Source organism: Myxocyprinus asiaticus, chromosome 12, assembly GCF_019703515.2.
Source record: "Myxocyprinus asiaticus isolate MX2 ecotype Aquarium Trade chromosome 12, UBuf_Myxa_2, whole genome shotgun sequence".
Taxonomy (NCBI): Eukaryota; Metazoa; Chordata; class Actinopteri; order Cypriniformes; family Catostomidae; genus Myxocyprinus; species Myxocyprinus asiaticus.
The window spans coordinates 45,439,230-45,463,878 of NC_059355.1; the positions used below are offsets into that span (position 1 = coordinate 45,439,230).

General features: G+C 36.4%; 1 protein-coding gene across 5 annotated transcripts in view; it reads left to right on the plus strand.

Annotated features, from left to right (window-relative positions):
* Positions 1-24,649, plus strand: part of LOC127448891 (receptor-type tyrosine-protein phosphatase T-like) — a 363,972-nt gene that overhangs the window by 45,970 nt on the left and 293,353 nt on the right. For all 5 annotated transcript variants that reach the window (XM_051711804.1, XM_051711805.1, XM_051711807.1 and 2 more), the window contains exon 3: positions 18,584-18,709. In XM_051711804.1, the coding sequence (XP_051567764.1) occupies positions 18,584-18,709 (126 nt within the window). The remainder of the gene's footprint in view (positions 1-18,583; positions 18,710-24,649) is intronic.

Consider the following 24,649-nt stretch of genomic DNA (forward strand, 5'->3'; position numbering starts at 1 on the left):
ATCTACAGCAAGAAACATTCAGCGCGATCAGAGTAGCCCAATTCCTGAACTAATGACTCTAATGAGTCAGTTCTTTTGAATCTACAGTGCAAAACATGAAGCACGTCCAATGTAGCCCAAATCCAGATTGAATGAGTCTTATGAGTCAATATGTTTTTAATCTTAAAACATACAGCTCATCCTACTAAACAAATGACTTTTATCTGCGTGTTCTATTTTTTGCTGTAAAGGTCAATATCAGTCATCCATCAATTTTCAATTTTTGTTGAACATTCACTATTTGGTCAGTACATCAGAACGTTATTAATTTGAAATTAAAACATCTATGTTGAAACATCGAAATGAGTACTATAAGAATCGTTAATGCAACCGTTAATGGAACCGTTAAGGAACTGGAATTGTTAAGAGGAATCAGAATCTGAACCGGAATCGTTTAATTCCTTAGGATTCTCATCCCTATCAATATCTGTGACCGTTTGGTCAAGAAGTGTTAGTTACCCCTTCTGTCATTTCCAAAATGTTCTAAAATTTTAATAAATAGTTATAAATAAATATACATTTAAATTTAAATTTAATTAAAAACAAAACAACAACAAATTTTTGCCATATTTTATCAAGATGAAAGTCAGCAGAAAATCAAGCGGACAGGAACAGGGATGGGAGGGATGACCCAGTCCGGATTCAAATCCAGATCTAGCAAGACTAACACTGACCACAAGGCTTATCTAATTTGATAAAATTAACATGTATTGCAATAAATGTGTAAATGTTGCAAAATTTTTGTTAAATCCATTCCAATGGAATACAACTCACATCTCCAGTGATTAAATGAATGTGTTCAAAAGTGATACAATCACTTTGGGTGAGAAACAATATTTCAATAGATCAATATTTAAAACCTTTTTTACTATAAATGTTCACTACCGGTTGCTCTCTAATGCATGTTGATGAAAGCCTCACGATTGACGTAAACGCGTCACCCAAACGATCATATTGCTTAGATGAAAATGTAATTGATGGAGTCGTATGGATTACTTTTATGCTGACTGTCTGTGCTTTTTGGAGCTTTAAAGTGCTGATCACCATTCACTTTCATTGTATGGACCTACAGAGCTGAGATATTCTTCTAAAAGTCTTTGTTTGTGTTCAGCAGAAGAAAGAAAGTCATACACATCTGGGATGGCATGAGGGTGAGTAAATCATAAGAGAATTTTAATTTTTGGGTGAACTATCCCTTTAAGTCTTGCTGATAGTGAATTTACGGTTTACTTCACAATATGTGTGTGCATGTGAGTTAGTTGTGTTTATATTGGCAAAGTAATAAAATGTCATATAAGCAGAGCTTGCCTAAATGGTCAGAAATCAGAATAACTGCTAAATATTCATGACAGGTTATAGGAACGTGGAGCAACGCACGTGTGTGTGTGTGTTTGTTGTCTAGTCCCTGCACAGAAACTGCACCAGAACATGTCACAGGTCCATGGCAGTGGACACAATGAAGTGATAATTAATTATTTGCATGACCGACTCAATCTGAAGTTCGGCTACAAACATAAAGAAAGACCGTACATGACAGTACATGAAGGACAGGAGAAGAGTCTATCAATCTAGTTAACATACATGCCTTTGACAGCAACCCAGTCCATTTAGAATATCCAGTGCCAGATTATTCCAGAGAGTGACATTCAAAATGTTTGTGAATGTGTGTGTATGGGACGGTACTGTAAGATTAGATGCTTTGCTTGACTGGGAATCCTCCCATAATATATAATAATTACACGGATCATTGCTTTCACACCTCAGAGAGAGAGAGAGAGAGAGAGAGAGAGAGAGAGAGAGAGAGAGAGAGAGAGAGAGAGAGAGAGAGAGAGAGAGAGAGAGAGAGAGAGAGAGAGAGAGAGAGAGAGAGAGCCAAATGAATTCAGTTTTATCTGAGCTCTTCCATGCTGATGAGGAGAAAGGTCTGATGGGATATGAAGAGGATGACAGCATGCCTTACTGCACTTGTTCACTAATCACTCCATCCAGCACTTTTCTATCATCCGGCTGTCCTCTTCCTCCTCTCTATGCTCATCCATCTGTCTCTGAATGTCATGCTCCTCCAACTTTGTGCTGAACTTATTAAAACATCACATACTTCATTCTGGTCATGTCTAGATGGTAAATCTCATTCTACGAAACTCTTGTGAGTTTTGCATTGATTGCTACCAGATAAGGACGGGCCATTCATATACTGTACATACAAATGGGGGAAACTGTAATGTTAAATATTGCGACTGTAGTAATTGAAGTCCAGTGTTACAGCTAAAAGAGCCAATCACCTTTTTGATAGAGAGATCTGGCTGTCAGTTTACTTGAGAATACACATATGCATTTGCTGGAACAACCTTAAAATAGTGTCTTTTTTTAGCTTATATGAGCAGAAGAAGCACAATTTGTGATACCATTGTTTTTAAATTTTATTGCTGATTTAAAATATGATGTTTGATTGTAATCTTGACCAACCGTTTTGGTGATTTCAGTCTTTCCCCTTTAAAGTAGATAGGAGCTAAACTTGCATGACTGGAAAAAAGCTGCTTGTAAACGTAATGAATATGGCTGCCAAGTGACTTGACTTGCCTTAACCTCATGTGACCCCACGTTCTTTTGTGTGTACATTGTGTTTAGTCTTCGCTATACACTAAGCATAATTTAATTTAATTTAAACTGACTGATCTCAGTTCAGAACAGTCTGGGCTGTCAGTAAAGGGTTAAACTTACAACATACGGATGACATACAGTCATGTGACACAAAGAAAGTATGGCGCCGATCATAGCAGAGTTTGTCTTTGGTAGAAATGCCAATTAAACTACATCTGGTAAGAACCCTAATTCGTTTTTACATTGAAACCTGTTTGAGTCAAAAGATTAGTCTCTAGATTCGTCCAATATGCCATTTTTAAAATATGAGCGATTTATCGTGAAACGGCACACTGTTAAACACAATGACCAATATAGTGGACAATAGCGCTAGTTTTTCATTCGAAATCCTATACTTATTATGCATTTTCACATTGAGAAAAAAATATTTATTTCAGAGGCTTAATATGGAGTTAGGCTGAAAATAAGGTGTATTTCGAACTGCTCTGAGACCAGTGCAGACAGACAGCACACTGGAGGTTAAGTCATTCACTAAATAGGGAGCAAGGGAGCATCCTTTAGCTTTCCTGTGCAGCCAAGTGCATTCACTCCTAACATCTGTTCAAAAGTTCAGTTTCAGGCTGCAGATGATGTTTGGACCACTCAACATGTTTGGCAGACATGGAACAATGGTAATCAGTACATAGATTGCAGATTATAATTTGTAATCACAAATGCGACCAAACTGTTGCACGGTTCAGTCATGCCTTCAAGGAATAGTTTACCCAGAAATGACAACTCTGTTGTCATTTTTCACCCACATGTTGTTCCAAACTTGTATGGTTTTTTTCTTCCATTGAACACAAATTTTGGGAGAGGATTTGAAGGATATTTTGGCTGCTCTTTTCTAGATAATTAAAGCAAATAGAAACAGTGGCTAAGTTCCAAAATGACAAAAAACAACATTAAAATATTATAAAAGTGGAACATACAGAAATTTCATTAAATCGTTTAAAAATGTACTAAAAACATCTTATGGACTACGTAACAGCTTTTGACATCGTTTGAACGTCATTGAGATCAAATGGCACTATGTTTGATTTGAGAGCTACAGTGGAGAGAAAGAGAAAGACTTTTATTGAATAACGACTTATGTTCTGGTCTGTTCCTCACATAAAACCAATGTATGACTTTAAAATACTTGGAATAGTGCACAAGTCATATGGACCACTTTTTTTTTTTTTTTTTGCCATTTTTGGAGCTAGGCAGCCCCATTCACTTACATTGTATGGCTCCCTCTACAGGCAAGTCTAAGGGTGCAAGGAGAGAAATAGGTTGGGTGGGAGTGAGACAGAGGGGAGAGGGGGGTAAGACAGAAAGAAGGGTTGAGTGGGCATCCCAGCGGAGCACATGGAGCAGTAGATGGACCTGTAATGAGCACCTGAGAGAGATGGATAGAAAGAGAGCGAGAAAGATAAAAAAGTGTGGGAGTTAAACTTTAAAAATATTGCAATCCACAAGCAAGGATCAGCTCTGAAAGATGCCGGTGTTTCTCTTAAACGCATCCTCACAAACACACGCTCACAGACTTACTAACACTAACTATTATTGTGTGGTGTTCTTATAGTACTGTTAATGTGGGGGTTTAATTATTGCATTAACATCTGCATAAAAGCCATAGCGCATACACCACACACATGCACACACACACACACACACACACACACACACACACACACACACACACACACACACACACACACACACACACACACACACACACACACACACAGATGCACAATTTAATCACTGTGCCAGGGACCTGATGCAGTGGAGATTTGTGCAAGCAGAGCTGGACTAGAATACTGACAATCACACCCAGAGAATGGTAAACACACACACACACACACACACACACACACACACACATGCTCAACAAATAGCCTTGTAGAATACTAATACATACCCCACTCCCACCAGAGGACACTGGGCGCTAAATTAGATTGCCAATTGAAATATGTTTTTCTATGGTAATTTACTGCCTTTGTTTTACTCTGGAAGATATTCATTAGCCACTTTCTAACACCTCACTTGAGGCTGACCGACAACGAAAAGAAGTTAATGAGAATACCTTTTACATTTAAAAATTTTTTTTATTCAGTTTGTCTATTATTAAACAGTGAATGGGTACAAATTTGCAACTAGCTATCCAGACAATGTCACTTTTATACCCCATATTTTCCTGATATTTAAAGGAATAGTTCACCCAAAAATTAAATTTCTGTCAATATTATTTACTCAGCCTCATGTCATTCCAAACCTGCATTATGTTATTTTTTTCCCGTGGAGCACAAAAGGGGACATTTTGAGGAATCTTTATGCAACATTTCCACACAACGACAGTTCGTAGTGACAATGTCTTTCAAGCTCCAAATTTTCATTCTGCATTTTACATATTTGAATTAGGGCTGTCAATTAATTAAAATTCAATAGATTATGAATTATAATTAAATACACTGGCAGCCAAAAGTTTGGAATAATGTACAGATTTTGCTCTTATGGAAAGAAATTGGTACTTTTATTCACCAAAGTGGCATTCAACTGATCACAATGTATAGTCAGGACATAAATAACGTGAAAAATTACTATTACAATTTTGAAAAAAAAAATTCAGAACTTCTTAAACTACTTTAAAGTGTTCTCATCAAATAATCCTCCACGTGCAGCATTGACAGCTTTGCAGATCCTTGGCATTCTAGCTGTCAGTTTGTCCAGATACTCAGGTGACATTTCACCCCACACTTCCTGTAGCACTTGCCATAGATGTGGCTGTCTTGTCGGGCACTTCTCACACACCTTACAGTCTAGCTGATCCCACAAAAGCTCAATGGGGTTAAGATCCATAACACTCTTTTCCAATTATCTGTTGTCCAATGTCTGTGTTTCTTTGCCCACTCTAACCTTTTCTTTTTGTTTTTCTGTTTCAAAAGTGGCTTTTTCTTTGCAGTTCTTCCCATAAGGTCTGCACCCCTGAGTCTTCTTTTTACTGTTGTACATGAAACTGGTGTTGAGCGGGTAGAATTCAATGAAGCTGTCAGCTAAGGACATGTGAGGCGTCTATTTCTCAAACTAGAGACTCTGATGTACATATCCTCTTGTTTCGTTGTACATCTGGCCTTCCACATCTCTTTCTGTCCTTGTTAGAGCCAGTTGTCCTTTGTCTTTGAAGACTTTAGTGTACACCTTTGAATGAAATCTTCAGTTTTTTGGCAGTTTTAAGCATTGTATAGCCTTCATTCCTCAAAACAATGATTGACTGACGAGTTTCTAGAGAAAGCTGTTTCTTTTTTGCCATTTTTGACCTAATATTGACCTTAAGACATGCCAGTCTATTGCATAATGTGGCAACTCAAAAACAAACACAAAGACAATGTTAAGCTTCATTTAATGAACCAAATAGCTTCCAACTGTGTTTGATTTAATGGCAAGTGACTTTTCTAATACCAAATTAGCAATTTAGCATGATTACTCAAGGATAAGGTGTTGGAGTGATGGCTGCTGGAAATGGGACCTGTCTAGATTTGATCAAAAATGAATTTTTTCAAATAGTGATGGTGCTGTTTTTTACATCAGTAATGCCCTGACTATACTTTGTGATCAGTTGAATGCCACTTTGGTGAATTAAAGTATCAATTTCCTTCAGAAACAGCTAAATCTGTACATTATTCCAAACTTTTGGCCACCAGTGTATATAAAAATTAAATGATTATAAATAATTATATGTAAATTAAAATATAATAAATATTATGCTCCAGATAATTGAAATACACTACATTATTGTGACAGACAGGAACAGCATTGATTAGACAATATAAGAAGTGGCTTTAGAAGGCAATATATTGTTTATTTCCATATCATTAAACATAAGCCTAGCATTGACATACAGTCCAAAGCAATCCATTTTGCAACTAAATAATCAATCTGTCCGAGGAAGACTTACTGTATTGTAAGGGCTTTTCTAAGGATGTATCTATGTACACATGCGTCAGGTGAGTGCTTTTGGAGCATCTAACTTTGGTTGTGTCACATAATAAAGACAGAATTTTTAGGATGCTTTGTCAAGTTAAACGTTAATTTTAAACGTAGAAAAACATGTTTCAAGACCCCTGCATTCGGAGTTGCACACCGTTCAGTTTTGTTTGAATGCAAGAACGCATTCTCATCTTGTGCTCTCTGCTGTCAGTAAGTGTGACAGCAAGACAGTAAGTGTGTCACAGTAAGTGAGTCCGGAATGACATACTACCATACTGTACTCTTACTATTTTTGTATTTTACTGTATAAATATGGCAGAAATAGTTACAGTAGTATGGGTAGTATTCCATTCCTGACTCAACCACACAGTAAATGTGGTTTGTTGTCTGCACAGCTGCACGTTGCCTGTATAGCTGCAGTTGTGCTTACTGCCTCCTGCTGATTAATTGCGTAAATGTTTTTAGTTATTTTTTATATAATTAATCGCATTGAATAAACACATTAACTCAAAAGCCCTAATTTAAATAAATGATGTTCGACTGTGTCGGTTAAGTTACTCCAAATGTAATTCACTACAAACTTTTCTAAAAAAATGTCATCATATTACTGACTTCATCGAAAAACATAATCACATTACTAATTACTTTTAAGTAACTTTCTAAAATACATTTCACAGAAATGCCATTGTTTTTCTGCTCAGCAAACACCCTTCAGCTGTCACAGAAACACAAACATATGAACATATTAACGTAATTTATGTTTTAAATGCATGCTACATAAATAATTTTTGAAATATGTGTAATCCAAGTAAATTAATCAAGTCAGTAGCTGTAACAAGAATTTGAAATGTAATATGCTACACAACTGATTGTTCTTAAAAAAGTAATTAGATTACATTAATTCATAACTTTGAAATTAGATTTCACCCAGCACTGGGCATCAGTGATGTCAACCCTGAAGTAAATATGGCATTTCTTTAATCAGAATGTGATTGCGAATAAGATTTCAAAGCTTCAGCGGAGGGGAATATTTTCAGTGAATAGCGACAAATTTTGGCATGAACGTGAGTAAAAAACGAAGTAATTTAAATTTTTGGGTGAAATATTTCTAATTTCTATTCCTAATCTTTGCACCTGAGGATGAAAGTTGAACAGTTAAATTATCATACTGAAATCTACAACGTAATACTCCTTTAACATTAAATTGCATGCAAATTGCACAGTTGTGCTTGCTATCATAAGATTTCCATGCGAACAACCATGCAGGCAAAGAACTCACATTCGTTCCTCAACTCAGTACTTGAACTTTCTTTTTTCTTCTCCTGTGGTATTTTACACTCTTGGGTTTTTGACAGCCAGAGTGCCGGAAGTATTTCAAATGAGTGTGCTTTGGTGAAACCCCGCACATAAGGGCACTTTGAAGTGCAGTTTGACAATGCTTTTAGTGTTCCTCCTAAAATGCTCTCAGTAGTTTCATATCTCCTCTGTCTTTCAGAGATTCGATAGCTCTGCCGCTTCAGTCATTTTTCTTTCCTTTTTTTACAGCTGATGTTTTTTGTCTAACCGGTCTCGCACGTTATGGAAATCTCCCACGGTGAAAAGTTCTCTTGAGGCACGCATAACACTAAACCTCACTCTAACGCTAAACCTAACAAACCACTATACTGAAAGCACTCACTATAAGTTATCAGACACAGAGATCCATTATATGCTTGTACCAAGTACATGGAGTTTCAGGGTTTTGTTGGACTGTCCAAATTCTAGATTGGACTTCATTTGTGAAGGCTAAAAGACACACAGAGCTCAAGAAATACAGAATACAGACCACGAATACAAGGGAGCATGAGGTATACAAGAGTACGCTGCTTGGAACTCATTTGAACTAATTTTCCCATTTGAACTCTATTTTTCTCTTTTTCATTTTTAATTTTATTTTTAATTGTATTTTTTTTTAATAGTTTTTTAGCTTCATTGGTTTAGAGTTCTGAAAGAGAGAAAACACGAAAATGTGTTTGAATGTAAGAGAATTATAAGACCCTGGATAACCGTTACCTTCCGGGCTGAGAACCCTTAAATAGGGTGTTTAACAACTCTTTGAAGCATGTAGTCCTCTGGCGTGTGTGTGTGTGTGTGCATATGAGCAAGTGATAGCAGTTGAGCTGATAGGAACTGACAGAGATGGATGGTGATGTACTGACATATTAAAGCTGCTATGTGAATGTGGGTGTGTTTATGTGAGTCTCTCTGTTATAAAAAAACCCCTCTTCTGCTGCCTGGAGAGGTTGTGTTGCTGATGGATGGGACCTAAATGATGGACCAAATGTCGGCCAATTTCATGAAGGGTGAATCTCATGAAACCTGTCAAGATCATGTCCAGGTTGCCCCCCCTCCACGTACTGCAATATACAGGATATAAACATTGAATTAAAGCAATTACAGCAGTAAAAAAAAATCACAATTTTGATAATCTAACGGGAATCATTACTGAGAATTCAATTTGGGGGGAAAACATGCTTTTTTGATCCAGCCATTACATCTATATATATTTTTTTAAATGTAGAACTTTGTAAAAGATGCTGATACATATTTATAAATCCCATGAATGTAAAAAGGCTACCTTATCAAACTTGAAGTTTGTGAGGACATTTGGTTTCTGTGTATGTACATACGTATGTCCTTTCAGTGTCTGCCCTGGGACAACCGAGAGAGGGCGATTTTATTTATGAGCCATCCAGACACAGTTGTCTAGAGTTGCACACGCAGACTTGTTTTAATGCCCGAATGAGCTTTCATTTGTCTAGTAATCATTTTTTAAGGGAAGAAAAAGTGCAGAATGTGTTGCAGCTAATAATTTTTATTGGCAAATTTTTAATACCTAAAGTGCAGCACTGGAGCATTTGTCATTTTTAATCAGAGAGAGAGAGAGAGAGAGAGAGCGAACGAGAGAGAGGATGTCTCCTGAGGTGTATTCTGAGTTACCAGTACCTTCTCTGCATGAGAATTTTGCTGTTTCGGCTGCCAAACACCACTTGGCCTCTTAGTAGGCAAATATAATTACATTCCAAGGACATACAGACATTTGCTCAATTAACGGAGCAAAAAAGTGAGCTGTTTTCTGGCAAATACAAATTCCCAGGAAATATTTAACAGGGAAATTTTCAAAGCAAAACATCAGCATTTTCTACTCCATATCGATAAAAAAGTAGTTTATTCCTTACACCTCTGTGGTTTAAAGATAGCAAAACTTCAATCACACCTTGCTGAGAAAGCAGCTTAAATGACCAGTTTACTGATTACCTGTCACTGTGCAGCTTGAAAATCAAATACTGGTTCTTCTCATGGAAACAGAAAGAAAGAGACTTTACATGAATTTTTGCAGTAAAGCATTGGGCTTGTGACAATAATATTTGCACGAATTTGCAAAATTCTCTCATCCTTTACTCACCCTCATACTATCCCAGATGTGTATGAATTTATTTCTTCAGCAGACCACGAACAAAGATTTTTAGAAGAATATCTCAGCTCTGTAGGTCCATACAGTGCAAGTGAATTGTGATCAGACCTTTGTAGCTCCAAAAATCACATAAAAGTATAAAAGCATAAAAGTAATCCATATGACTCCAGTCTTTAAATCCATATCTTCAGAAACAATACAATAGGTGTGCGTGAGAAACAGAACAATATTTAAGTCCTTTTTCACTCTAAATCTCCACTTTAACTTTCACTGTCAGATGTGAAAGTGAAACTAAACAGGCACCACTTGTGACTTTCAGATGTAAAAGTGAAAGTGGAGATTTAGAGTAAAAAATACCTCAAATTTCGATCTGTTTCTCATCTACACCTATCATATCGCTTCTGAAGATATGAATTTAACTACTGGAATCATATGGATTACTTCTATGTTTACTTTATGTGATTTTTGGAGCTACAAATGTCTCATCATCATTCACTTGCATTGTATGGACCTACAGAGCTGAGATATTCTTCTAAAAATATTTGTTTGTGTTCTGCTGAAGAAAGAAAGTCATACACATCTGGGATGGCAAGAGGGTGAGTAAATGACAAGAGCATTTTCATTTTTGGATGAACTATCCCTTTAACAACTAAAGTTTCCAAACATGGTTTTTGAACATACAGATAAGGCATCTGGTTAATTCTTGCCAGTTATTAATTAAAAGCAAAGCACTGTAAAACAATCAACACATTATTTGTCAGTGTCGACTGTGGGGTATTATAAAAGGTGAGAATTTAATATTTGGCAAAGGTTTGTTGCATTTTCACTTTGTCTGTGGGGGAAAGTGGTTTGGCAGTGAATGTCCAGTCAAAACGGCTTTTCCAATACTGAATTTTAGCTCCGAAGTGCGGAAACTAAAGGTGTAAAATGTGATTTTAGTGAGTCAGGCTACGTGTGGATCCATGGGGTATTAAACCCTTTATTCCATGTAGCATTTTAAAGGCGCGAAAACCTACTCGAGCAACACAACACTTCCCACTCACACAGGAAAAAGTGTGAATGTCTGTTGTTGGCTGTTCTTGGAGGACACAAGTCCTGCTGTCTTTGTGTGGGTGTAGTCTGTACTAAATGAAGGAATTATTGAGGCGTGTCAGTGTACATCTAATATATAGGGCTGTATGAATGAGTTTGAACAATTAGGAAGTTGGCGTTGGGTAGGGTGGTAAATATCCACTTGTACGTGGGTGGACTGGCAGTTTTTTTTTTCAAGTCAGGGTCTCAGTTTGTAGTTTGTAATGTTGGGGAAAACAACTGTAACTACTTGTAATTTAAAGGAACAGTTCACCCAAAATGTTTGCATAGCATAAATAAGGACTCAAATGTATCATAAAAGTAGTGCATGTGACTTATGTGTCATATTCAGATGTATTGTAAAGGTATACAATAGGTTTTGGTGAGAAACAACTCAATATGTAAAGTAATTTTTCACTGAAAATGTTGACGTCTAAACAACACATGGCTTAATGTTCTCACGTGAACAGGTGTGCCGCTGTGAATGTGCTTATCTCAAATTATGACAGAGTTTTTATTTTTGGGAGATTAATTCCTTTAAAGTAGTTAAACCACAGTCAGGCTATCCTTTTAACAAATGGTTAGCCACTTTACAAGCCTACAAGCTTGCTACATTTAAGCTATTGATGGGCCAAATCGTCTGTATATACAATAATATATATATATATATATATATATATATATATATATATATATATATATATATATATATATATATATATACACAGTATATTAGTAGAGGATGACACTAGTAATTCCAAGGTCATGGATTTAACTCCAACCCAAGAAATTTACACGAATTTGGAACAGCATGAGGGTGAGTAAATTATGAGGTAATTTAAATTTTTGAATGTACTATCCCAAGTTAGTAACATCACAATTATTTTCTGCTGTAAATTAAACTAGAAAATCAGTGTCAGTCAAGCAGGCATGGTCGCACAGGTGATGAATAGGAGAGATTTGCGGAGCACAATGGATTCTGTGGCCCGAGTGGACCAGGTTAAAAGTGGCAGGTGAGGTGGAAAAAGTTGCATTAGCTCAGCTTGATGGAGCTGCTAAAATGAATGAGTGACAAGCCCTGTAGGGAGTGTGCGTGTGTGTTTGAGGGAGTCAGTGTGTAGTAAAAGGTGTTGGATGTCGGGAAACAAGCCAGCTTGTGATGTGGAGTTTCCTGTCCATTGTACACTCGTGTCAGGCCACTCTTGCTTAATTCAATGCGACAAGCCATGCAAGGTTTCTGTCGAGATGAATGTGTGTGTACGGGTACTGGTGTATGTGCGTATGTGTGCCTCACGGATTAAATTGGCCCGCATGCTCCTGGTTCGCACTCTTGTCTGATCTGATTGCAGTCGTACGCCTCAGAAGAGAGAGGCTGGCTTTAACCCATATGAATGGCATGATCACAACTAGGACTGAGTGATACAGCTCAACAAATATATATTTTTGGATGATATTTATTACCTCGGTATTTAAGTATTGTATTTTGCGGAAATAAAGTTGCATCTGAATATATGTAAATCCTGGCAAAATCGCTTTGTTGAGAGAAAAAAAAATATATGAAAAGTTCCATCTCTGCATAAGTTGCACTGGTAGAGGTTAGATTTGGCAGGCATTAGGACCCGGGAGCAGCTGCCCGACTTTCCGACAACCGCTCAGCAGCTGTCAAGATGCACTCTTTGAAGATAACCTCAGGATCTACTAATTGTATCACACAGTATTTGGCCTATTTTAAATCAGGAGCATTTGCTTTAAGTAAATATATGTGAGTTTTTCATAGTTTGTTAATGCTTCATGAAAAAAACCTGACAAATAAGTCACATCTGTTTATAGCATATATAACTCTATGAATATTTCTGATATTTGCAACCCACTTTGCTGTTTACTTATAATCCAGTTCAGTGGCCGAATGTTTAAACTACAAGTGTGATGAAACTTCATTTTGTGGGCATGTGAGGAGTTGCGTTTCACAGCGGTCTAGAGTTTGTTAGAACAATAATGTTATAATAGGACAGACTATTTAAACTGGTTGCATAAAGTACTTTGTTAAGGCAAAATACTCTTTTCAGATGTTTGTAAGCACATGTATTTTGGTGTGCATTGTGCTTGGCCGACCAACATCAATTACATATAAATTATGTAAATTGTATAATCACTAAAGACTATAAGTCAAAGGACCTTTCAGATGATGAAAAATAATTAGACTTGTATTCTGGAAAATATAGTATTTTCTCTAAAGAAACACAAGGAAGAATGATAATTAATAATTTTCATTTAAATACAAAAATTTAGCAATATCCAGTAATAACCAGCAATGTTTACCTACAGTACATTTATATTTATGATTAAAATATTAAATAGCGTACATGAAAATGCCACACACAGACTTCCATGAACTTTTTTTCAGTGATGGCGTTAAAGAGTTTTGAATTGATTCAGTCTAATGGACAGTTTGAATTGATTCACGGAAATGTATAAAACTTACCAACTTTAATACCAATTTTGCAAATCAATGACCCAGTTACAACATATCTGTCTTAATGCTTTCATACTCACAAATTGCAAGAAATCTATCAATTATGAAACTAGTCAAATGACATGCTTTTTAGGAAACTTAATGGCCAAATAAATAGCACATTAAATTCATTGCTTAACTTTATATGGCAGCTATGAATAATTAATATATCACCCAGCCTTAATCACAACAGTATCTGTTTTGCTCAATAATAATGACCAGAGACAAATCTTTAATTTGGGGTTTTTGATTTTTAGTATGTTTGTTTTATAGAAACAAAAGCCTGATTAGTGTTTGAACGTGGCTTGGAACTAAAAATCAAATAAATGAAGATGATGAGATTAAGAGCAGCACTTGATTGCAGTATTAATGAAAGATATGTGAGCTATTATTTTGGGTGGACATAATCATTTTAGTTTCAAACCGGGTATTTGTCTGTTCGTGTGGAAAAGCTGCTGGTCAAGGCCAAGAAATACAGTAAACTGCATATACTCCTTATAATCAGGGTTGGGAGGGTTACTTTTGAAATATATTCCACTACAGATTACAGAATACATGCTGTAAAATGTCATTTGTAATGTATTCCGTTAGATTACTCAAGGTCAGTAACGTATTCTAAATACTTTGGATTACTTCTTCAGCACTGGTAGATTTTTTTCACTTGTTTTGACTATAAAAACTCTGCCAGTACAGTAAGACAAAATACACATGTTAAAAATACATTCTCTGAAAAACCTAAATATCTTATGCAGTGTTGTTTCTAAAACAAGATAAATCAAATTGATCTTGTTTTCAGGATTTTTAGATATTTTTACAGGAAAACAATACAAAAATTATTATCAAGAATATGACTTTTACCCTAATATCAAAGGTCTTACTAGAAAAAAGAAATTATGATCCAACATGAATTTTCTAGATAAAAAAATATGATCATGCCTGGTAACGTGCATGTAAAATGGCTAGAAATAGCATTTTAGCTTAGTGTAAAGCTGACAATTTACACAAGGTTTATTTCTATTTCTTCTGCTCCAAACTTACTTCAAACGTACTTCTCTGTCTGCTCGTATGAATGTAACACATCATAAGAAAGTGTTTCACCGCTGTTCAAATGCACTTTGGATCACATCATTTATATGTATAAATGTTTTCCGTCTGAAAGGACTAAATATTAAATGAAACAAATGACAATAAAATGCAAAGTAATCTCTTCAGCAATCAAAATACTTTTTGAATGTAACTGTATTCTGATTACCAATGATTTAAATTGTAACTGTAGTGGAATACAGTTACATATATTTTGTATTTTAAATACGTAATCCCGTTACATGTATTCCGTTACTCCCCAACCCTGCTTATGACTAATACAATTAAACTCTCAAAGATGAAAGTAACGTCAATATCTATTAACTAAGATCTTAAACAGGGGAAGAACACATTTTAAGTAACTTAAAACATCTTGCATTAGCATGTTTCAGTAATTTAAAAGAAAAAAGACTTAAAGTCAAGATGAAATGACATTTGCTACCCATATATGTCCACATTGTAACATATTTCAGAGTGAGGCAGGGCATTTAACAAGAAAAAAAAGTAGGGCAGGACTTGATTTTATCTATTAACAGTTGATTGGATCATAAAACATAGACTACTCCCCTCCTAAAACACAGCTGGCACAGATTGGTTGAAACTTCAGAGGCCTTGTTGATGTCAGCCAAAAAAGAAAAGTTAATTCAGAGGTGCATTAAGTCATTACATTTTGATGAAAGATTACGATTATTTTAATTTTTCGAATAACATGCATTGACAAATATATTGCACAAAAAGCCAGGAGTGTGCATTAGAAAATAGGGTACATTTTGATGTCGTGGAGTTTAGTTGCATTTTCATATTTTCATATTTGTGCTTTAAATTGGCCATTGGTTTTCCTCATAATAAAAAAGTAATGAAAAATAAACATGGCACTAACATATGTTTTGGACATGGAACCATGATAATAGCACATTGTCTTTTTTTTTTTAAATGTACCATGGCAATCCAATCTTTTCTTCTTTTTTTTTTTTTTTGGACATGTGGACATGTTAGTCTATAGTACTTGTCAAAGAAATGACAATTAAATGGCACTAAAAGATATGCATCAGTCTAAAACACCTTTACTAAAACAAAACTAGACTGATCCCAATACAATCAACAAAGCTGTCAAAAACTGCAATCGCAATGACATTGGGCACTTGGTGTAACATGGTGTAACATTAGGTGTAAAGGACACATCATAATATTACACAACGAAATTGACTCCACATATTAAGCGAACTGAACAGGTTTGATGCCTCCGTTTGTGTGCACGCCAATTATTCAACAGAGTGTAAACAAGCCCTTCTGCTAAATTAGCAGATGTTTCCCATCCACCCTTCCTCATCCGTCCCGAATCTCAGATCCTCCTCTCCTCTGCTCTGAGAAACATCATCTAGAGTTCATCAAATGCTCCTGATAGGGCAGCACGGAGGACTAGATTTAAAAAACATTGTATTGACAGCTTGCCAGCAGTAGGGCATATGCCAGCAATCCTCCTCCTCCCAGCGAGCTGTGAGAAGTGTAGAGTGGCGAGAAGCAGATGTGATGGTAGCGTTGAGCCCATACTGTTGCCACGTCTACCATTGCTGATGAGATTGATAACTGTTGCTTTTCTGTTTTGGGGTAACTTATCAATAATAGATCAAATTGGTCGGCAAAATTAATTAGAGGAAAGATAATGAACTTGTGCTTGTTTAACATTTGTGTGTCTGTGCAATGTGATCTCATTAATATTCGTAGGTATTTGTATAAAGTGTGGTTCTAGTGGATAAACATTGAAACATACATTATGAATGTATTGACAGCATCTAAAACCTATTTTATGTATGAAAATTTTTTATAGACATACAAATGTTTACAAATTCTTTGAGATTCATAGAATTTATGGAACTGATAGGTTTAGTTTAACGTGATCTCATTAGTATTCATAGGTATTTGCACGTGAAGTGTGGTTCTAGTATACTTTTTCATATGTTTAGATTTCATATGTTTGACTTTCAATATACAATATGAACATTTATGAACACTCCAAAAGCATCTATCGTGTCCTGTAGGATTGTTCAATGACATGGAAATAAAACAAACAATATAATGACTTCAATAGCTACTTTTTAATAGTCTTATCAATGCTTTACTTGTCTGCCTCAGTAATGCAATTTATTTCGATATGAATATACAGTATGCATAATTATATTTGTTGTAGGCCCTACATATTATATTTATAATTATTTGAATTATTAGGTTTAATATAATATAATATAATATAATATATGCAATTAATTGCAATTAATTTGGTTAAATAATTGGTCATGTAATTAATTTGATAAACAATTTTAATCGATTGACAGCCCTAATAAACTGTACTGATATTGATACATATACAGTACATCTAAAACGGAATCTCTTTTACAAATGAACAATTTTAGAGATCCCATTATGAGATAGTGTCTCAGAATTGAACTCGGTCACCTTCTGTTCCCTCGCAAAGGTTCTGGTAGTAACAGTTTTGACAAGTCATCAAAGGATTTGGATAGATTTGTAAGTCTGTAAATTTGTTCATACGTCAATACGTCAGTTTGATGATATTGCATGTTTCAAAGTCAATCCGAATGTACAAAAATGTCCATGTACACTTTAAGTACATATACAGATGAGATCACACTGCTGTGTGTTATGGCCGGGTCTTAAAGGGGCCCAGGAGGGACATTACCCCCCTAGATTTTACCACGTGCCACCCAGAAACCTCTGAGGCACTCTCTTAGTCCAACCAGTTGCCCTTCTAAACATTTTATCCTTGTACCACTCCTTGTGTATGCTCTCTTGTATGCAGTTTGCGCAACTCAAAATTCAGAAAAGAATCATATGCTACTGTAGCTCTGCTATGCCAGGCTAATCGTTTGACACTTTTTTTAATAAAGAGTTCCATAACATCTTCCTTTCCCAGCATAGGCATAGGAAAAGCAGTGTGGCAGCACGTCTGCTTTTCAAAGGCAATTAGGAACCGAGGGTTACGTAAACTACAGGAGACCTCATTTCTTCTAGCTGCTGTCTGACTGAACCCCAGAGGGTAGACAAGTTCCAAAAAAATCATGTCTTTGACTGGTTAATACATTCATTGAATAGATCACCAGCCTATTCGATAGCACCCCTGGAAAACTCTGAATATTTTACCACTGTTGTTTTTTACGGTTGTACAATTTCTTTGAGAATGCCTTTGATGTGGTTTGAATATTCTTGCTGGTATTATAAGATTCATCGCCTTTCGACACCCATGGCATATTCATTATTTTTGTAGCATTTTAAATCCTCTTGTGTAGCTTAATAAGCAGGGGCAAATTAAGATGCCAGTGAATATTTGGTCCATGAAATATGCAGAAATGAAAATGTAAGTATCCTGAAGGCGAAAGTTTCATCATGTTGAATCTGTGCACTTTACATGCACACAAATTAAAGCTTTTGTCACATCGGGTAGTACGGAAAGGAACGTTCGTTCAAATAAGGCTGTTCACATGTTCATAATATAATAATAAAATGTATAAACGAACCATATAACGATGCATAGTTAGGAGAGCCAGACATAGGGGGAAGACCCCTGGCTTAAAACTCCCCTCTCAGAATTCACTGTTACTAGAAGATTTGTTAAAACGAGTGCATTTAATTAGTGCTATTTCATCCTGGCTTTCTAATCCTTAGCTTCCGGCTACCATAAAGCTTAATGCAGTGGAAAATCGTGTTTTTAGCGGAGATGAAGTAATGATGGCACTCTGTGGCTTAATCATGTTGACATATGCCATCTTCCCCTCTTCTCTCTCGTTTGTGTTCTGTAGGCAGCTGTTCATTTGAGGAACACTACAGTAATTGCGGCTACAGCGTGGCATTGGGGACTAATGGCTTCGCCTGGGAGCAAATCAACACCTGGGAGAGGCCGTCCATGGACGCCGCCATTCCCACAGGTAGGAAGGGTTTTCACCCCTTGCTTTTTTCTTGTTTTTTCTCTCTATTTATCTCATATTAAACTTTCCTTTTAATGGAATTGTTTTTACTTAGCATCATGACTGTATATGCTGTTGTTGCTGTTTTATTCAGTGGAACACAAAAGGAGAAATTTTGAAGAGTCTTAGCGTAGCTCTTTTCCATCCAATGACAATTTGTTGTGACCACATCTGTCAAGCACTAAAAAGGACAAAAACTATATTCCAAGTCTTCAGAAGCCATTTAAAAGCTTGGAGTGAGGAGCAGACTGAAGCTATTTACTGATCATTTTCTCCTCTGCCAAAACTCTTAAATCTCATCGAGTCCGTATTAAAAATGGTATTGCAGGTTTGACGTCATTGATTTCAAACAGCACTGGGTCGTAATGTTGTAACCCAATGCGGCATGCCAGCTTGAATTTACGGATTGGAGAATGAGCTTTGAGAGATGCAGCGGAGGGAAAGATTTTCACTGAATAACGACTTAAATTTCAGTTTGTTTCTTATCATAAACCTATTGCATGGCTTCCGAAGATTTGGAATATAGTGCACAAGGCGTATGGACCAGGCCTACTCTTATGGTGCTTTTTTTTTTGTTGTCAATTTTGGCCTTTAACATATGTATGGAAAAAAAAAAAGATTCTTAAAAATGTCTCCTTTTGTGTTCTATTGAAGAAAGAAAGTCATATTTAGAACTACATGATGGTAAATAAATTAACAGTAATTTCATGTTTAGGAGAACTATTACTTTTACCATTTTTCTAACACATTTCTTTTACCAGTTCCCTGAAATGCATTTTCGCTCATATCTCAGTCACTCGTCTTTCATTTTGTTCATTCTTCTCTCTGTTGGCCCCTTGTTATATGGAGAAGGCACTTTGGCCACCCCTCTGTCTCGAAGTCTTTCTCTTTCTCTCTCAGTCTGTCTCTCTCAAAAGCTCAGCAGTGTTTCACAGCGAGACAAATGGCAATCAAGTTCGCTGTCACTCTCACTCAACCGTCTACTACAGCGCTCAACAACCTCTGTTTCGCAGTGCCCTTAAGGACAATAGAGTCAGCTACACAACTGCGAGTTTCCCTGCCAGCTTATTTAACCCCATTTGCTCCAAACACACTAGATCTGACACCAAACCACTGCAGTGTCCAGACACTCCATTGGAAAGATGCTGGATCCTTATAAGTGACAATTTTGGGGGTAGAGAGCTCTGTTGAAGCAACTGAAGGTATTAAGGATTGCTATAATGAAAGCACCTTTCGGAGAAAGGATGATGGATGGTGGTTTTCAGAAATGATGGTGTTTTTTTAAGGCAGTGGTTCTCGACTGGTGGGTCACGACCTCTTATGAAAGGGTTATTTATGCATTCTCATGTTGTTTCAAACCTGTTTGACATACTTTCCTCTGTGGATCGCCACAGGAGACGTTTAGCTGTACGTGTGAGCTGCTTTAATTAATACAATGAAAGTGTATGTGGACCAGGGGAGCTGTCAAGCTCTAAAATGATGAAAGTACAACTTTTTCCTTATATCCCAAGTCTTCTGAAGCCATATGATAGCTTTGTATGAGGAACAGACTGAAATGAAAAATCTTGCTTGACAGCTCTGATCACAATTCACTCTCATTGTATGGAAAAAAAACAACACCACCATGTGTTTGGAACTACATAAGGGTGAGTAAATAATGAAAGAATTTTCATTTTTGGGTGAACTTCTTTAAGGAGTCGGGGTTGTCAGCAGCATCAAACAAAATCCAGCTGAAAACATCAAAGTCTGGTGATGTTTTTTTCTCTTTCAGGGGCACGACCATCATGCCTCATCTGATAAAAATACACAAGCACTCATGAATAAATAAACGACCGAAGAAGCACCATCTGCGCGCGTGTTGATGTCATCCTGATCTGATTGTCTAATCAGGGGAGGAAATTGGGCCGCGGCATGATCCTTCCGTCATTAAACCCCGTAGAGACACGGCAACATCAGCCTGTCTCTCCTCTCTGATTGTTGGCGGCACTTAATACACCGTTCTGTGAATTACACCCAGGATGCAAAAGATCTGATAAAAAGTAGCGATCGAGGAGTGAACCAAGAGGAACACTTTATTGCTCAAATGTTGCTTTTTCATAGCTAAGGATACTTAAAGGTGGAACGTGTAATTTCTCCATTACTGGCGTTACCGAACAGAACTGAAAAAAATAATGTCTGTTTTCAGGCAGGTTTCCCTGAGCAGTCCTTCTGTCTGCCATTGGTCGGACTCAAACAAACAGTCAACTTTTGATAGTGCCACTTTTTGGAGAAGTCAACCTACAAATAGAATACTTATAGTTGACATTAAACTGGGATAGGATTAAACTATGACACACTTCTAGTTCTCAGTTAAATGTCATTTAAGTATCAACTTTGTTTCTCTGGAAACTACTGCTAGGGTTCCTGTTGTTCAACTGGTAGAGCATGGCGCTAGCAACGCCAAGATCATGGATTAGATTCCCAGGGAACACACAAACTGATCAAATGTATACACAAATGTTCTGTAAGTCTCTTTGAATAACAGAGTCAGAGTCTTTGAGTCAGCCAAATGCATACATGTAAAATGTAAATGTTAAATGAAAATTACTTGGAAGAATTAAAATATGTACTGGGACTTTTTTCCCCAGGAGAAACATCTGAGAAGCAGGAGACTTAAGCACAAGTTTCAATTTGCTTTCCTTTTAATCTCTTTGCTGTAGAAGAAACAAAATGAGACATTAAAGAGATCTCATTTGTTTTTATTTCTTTTCAACGGGCAAAGAGACAAAACGGGAAGGTAAGAAAGGATTGCAGGAAGAGAGGGAGAGAGAGAAAAGGTGGGAGACAGAAATGAGACTCAGGTGGGGATGAGGGGACGTTAATGTGTTCTTACAGGATGGGTAATGAGGCCTGTCAGTCTCCACTGTTTCGTTTTATTCCTCCATGGACCGCAGGTCACCAGCATCGATACAATCCATTCCTCTCATTACCACCGCTCTCTGAGGGCTTCACAGACAAGTTTTCCTCTAGGGAAAATACAACTGCTCTTAGGCATTTGTGAATGAAATGTTTTGGCCAGGTGCACACATTCTTTCTTCACTTGGTGAGGAGACAAATCATCCTTCTAGACGGCAAAGTCTGAGAATGTTATGCAACGGTATGTGTGCTGGTACTTTCGGTTAAAGTTATTTCATACTCATTGGATGCCTTGTTGGAGAAAGTGTCTGATTTTATACATAAACATGCGTAGCTGAATTTGGAACAAAAAATGATAAAAAAGTACCATAGTATTATCATGTTTTCAGAAAATTGTACCACAGTACAACCATATATTTGGACATGTAGCATGATAATATCATTGTGCCTCTTTCATGAAACACGAGCAGAACAAATTTTTGTGTAAATCATCTGTAAAGCCATTCTGATGTAAATTTACGGATTCATGAGTGTTTTCGTATTTTCAAAACGTTAGTTGGTACGAACAAAATGTACACCTGCTCCCGGCCATGGGTAGATCATGTGTAAGACATACGAATGTGTTGTGTTCTTGCTGGCAAACTGACATGACTATATTCTGATAGAAGTGAAATTAAATAAGTAATGAAAAAATTAACTAGTAAAGAAGAAGAAGAAAAATCTTTGTTCTTCTTGCATTTCTTGCATAAAGTTTTTTTTCTTCCAAACTCTGCTTATCGTTTTTCCAGCAGAAGTGCTTGACATGGGTTGACAAGTTCATGGAAAGATGCAGTTTTCTTGAAAAAATGTATTAGCCTTCTAACATGATTGGTTGGACAGTTTTTTTTATTATTTGATATGAATTCTATAATTTAGGTTTCATAATTCAGTATAGGCATCGGTAAATCACGTTCAGTTAATAACGTATGGTCAATGCTAATGCTGTTAAACCCATAAATAAACAAATCGCGGGAAGTTGCATGAATATGATAATCATTCAGTACCAAATGATATAACAAAGTACCTTGGGATGCCCTTACTGTACCACAGTATATCATAGGAATGCCACAGTGCTTTTTTGTAAGGAAAGATGGATTTTTTCACATTACATTGTGAAAGGAGCATTTTTCAAGTCAAACCAGATTGCATTGCACAGTATGCCATACAGTGTGCACTGATTGTTTACTGCATATTTTACCAAATGTAATAGGTCTTCCTAGTATTCCATGCATTCAGACAGGGGCGGGTTTACGATTTCTGAGGCCCCAAGCAATTGACCAACCCGGGTCCCCATTTTGAAAATGTTTGCTTTAAAAATAACATAAAATTGATTTTAAATCATAATTTTAAATTCATCCTATCAGCCGTTGTAGCCAAGTACATTCAAAATGTTTACTGAAACATAAAAATCTAGTTTAAGATAATTAATGCATGTTTTCCAGTTTTCCACAATACAGTGATAAAAAAATAAAAAATACAAAATAAATATATATATATATATATATATATATATATATATATATATATATATATATATATATATTTACCTACAGTACATATATTTTTACAAAACTCTTTTTTTATGAACAGGATGTGCAAAACCTACTACACTCGCTAACATTTTGGAATTCAGTTTTTATTTATTATTATTATAACCCAACAATTATTTATTGTTGTCCAGTTTGTCATTATAATTCAATACAGTATTATTACTATTACTTTGAGGATTTGGTGTATACAATACTAATATATTTCTGTCTTATTCACTTTACTTTCACCTGGAGCTTATATTCTAATGCTGCATTGTATTGTTCACCATGTTGCAAAAGGCTGTATTTTATGTAAGTATTGTAGGCAACATTCGTAACAGTAACAGTAAACATACAAGGCACAGCGGCCCCTCAGCACACTAGAGCAGAAGGAAAAAAACATTGCTTTTTATAAAGCACTGAAACTTTGCTTGGTGCTGAATAATCTGGAATAATGTTAAACATTGTAACAGTCACCTCTTTGCAACCTGAACTTGTTCAAAACGTTAAATCTTTGTGACACCTGAGCTAAAAACAATCTAGACGCAGCGCAACAAATGAAACAGAACACAGGTGTCTCGACATGCACTTTTGAGACCTGAAGTAATTTTTAACTTGACACCGTGTCTAAAAATGTGCTGGTCCTGTGAGACTGAAGAAACAGAGATGCGGTGCAGCAGGTATGGACGTTCGTCCAGCGCGTTTACATGGCTGTCATTGTGAAAACAATGGAAAACAGAGCAGACGTGGGCAAAAAACACGTTTGGTATGAATGGCCCCTAACTCATCCGTTTGCACATATAGGAGTGAGAGCGTGTGGGTGAAACAACTTCGGGAGGCCTGTATATTTTTTTCATAAATTACAAACCCAATTAAAAGTCCTACTTGAAAAGCTGACCCAACCCAGGGGACTTCTAACGTGAACCGCTCTGAGAGCGCTGACAACAGCGTATTTATGTGTGTACACAGAACAACATGTCACCCCTCAAGTGGTTTTTGCTGAGCTTTCCTACCGGGACTGGGGGCCCCCCAATGTCTTGGGCCCTATGCAATTGCATGGTTTGCATGGTGGTTAAAACCGCTACTGCATGCATACAGACAATTCTCCTACTGTGCACAATGTGCATGTTGCAGGCTGCAGAATTATTATGACTAGTATAGTAATATGCATTTCCAGACAGAAAGTTTGTTTTTTGTGTAAATAAATAGCTTTTATTTATTTACACTAAACGATCCGTTTAAGACACAGTCCTAATCAGGCCACCACATACCTTTCACTTCAGGTCTGAAATGTAAAATTAAAACTACTTCAGCTGAGTGTATTTTTAGACTGTCAAATTGATATTTAGGCTCGCTTCAGACTTTGAGTATATAGCGTAGCAATATATTTTATTTATAAAACCTTTTGAAATCTTTTAAAGACCCAAAATGAGGTGCA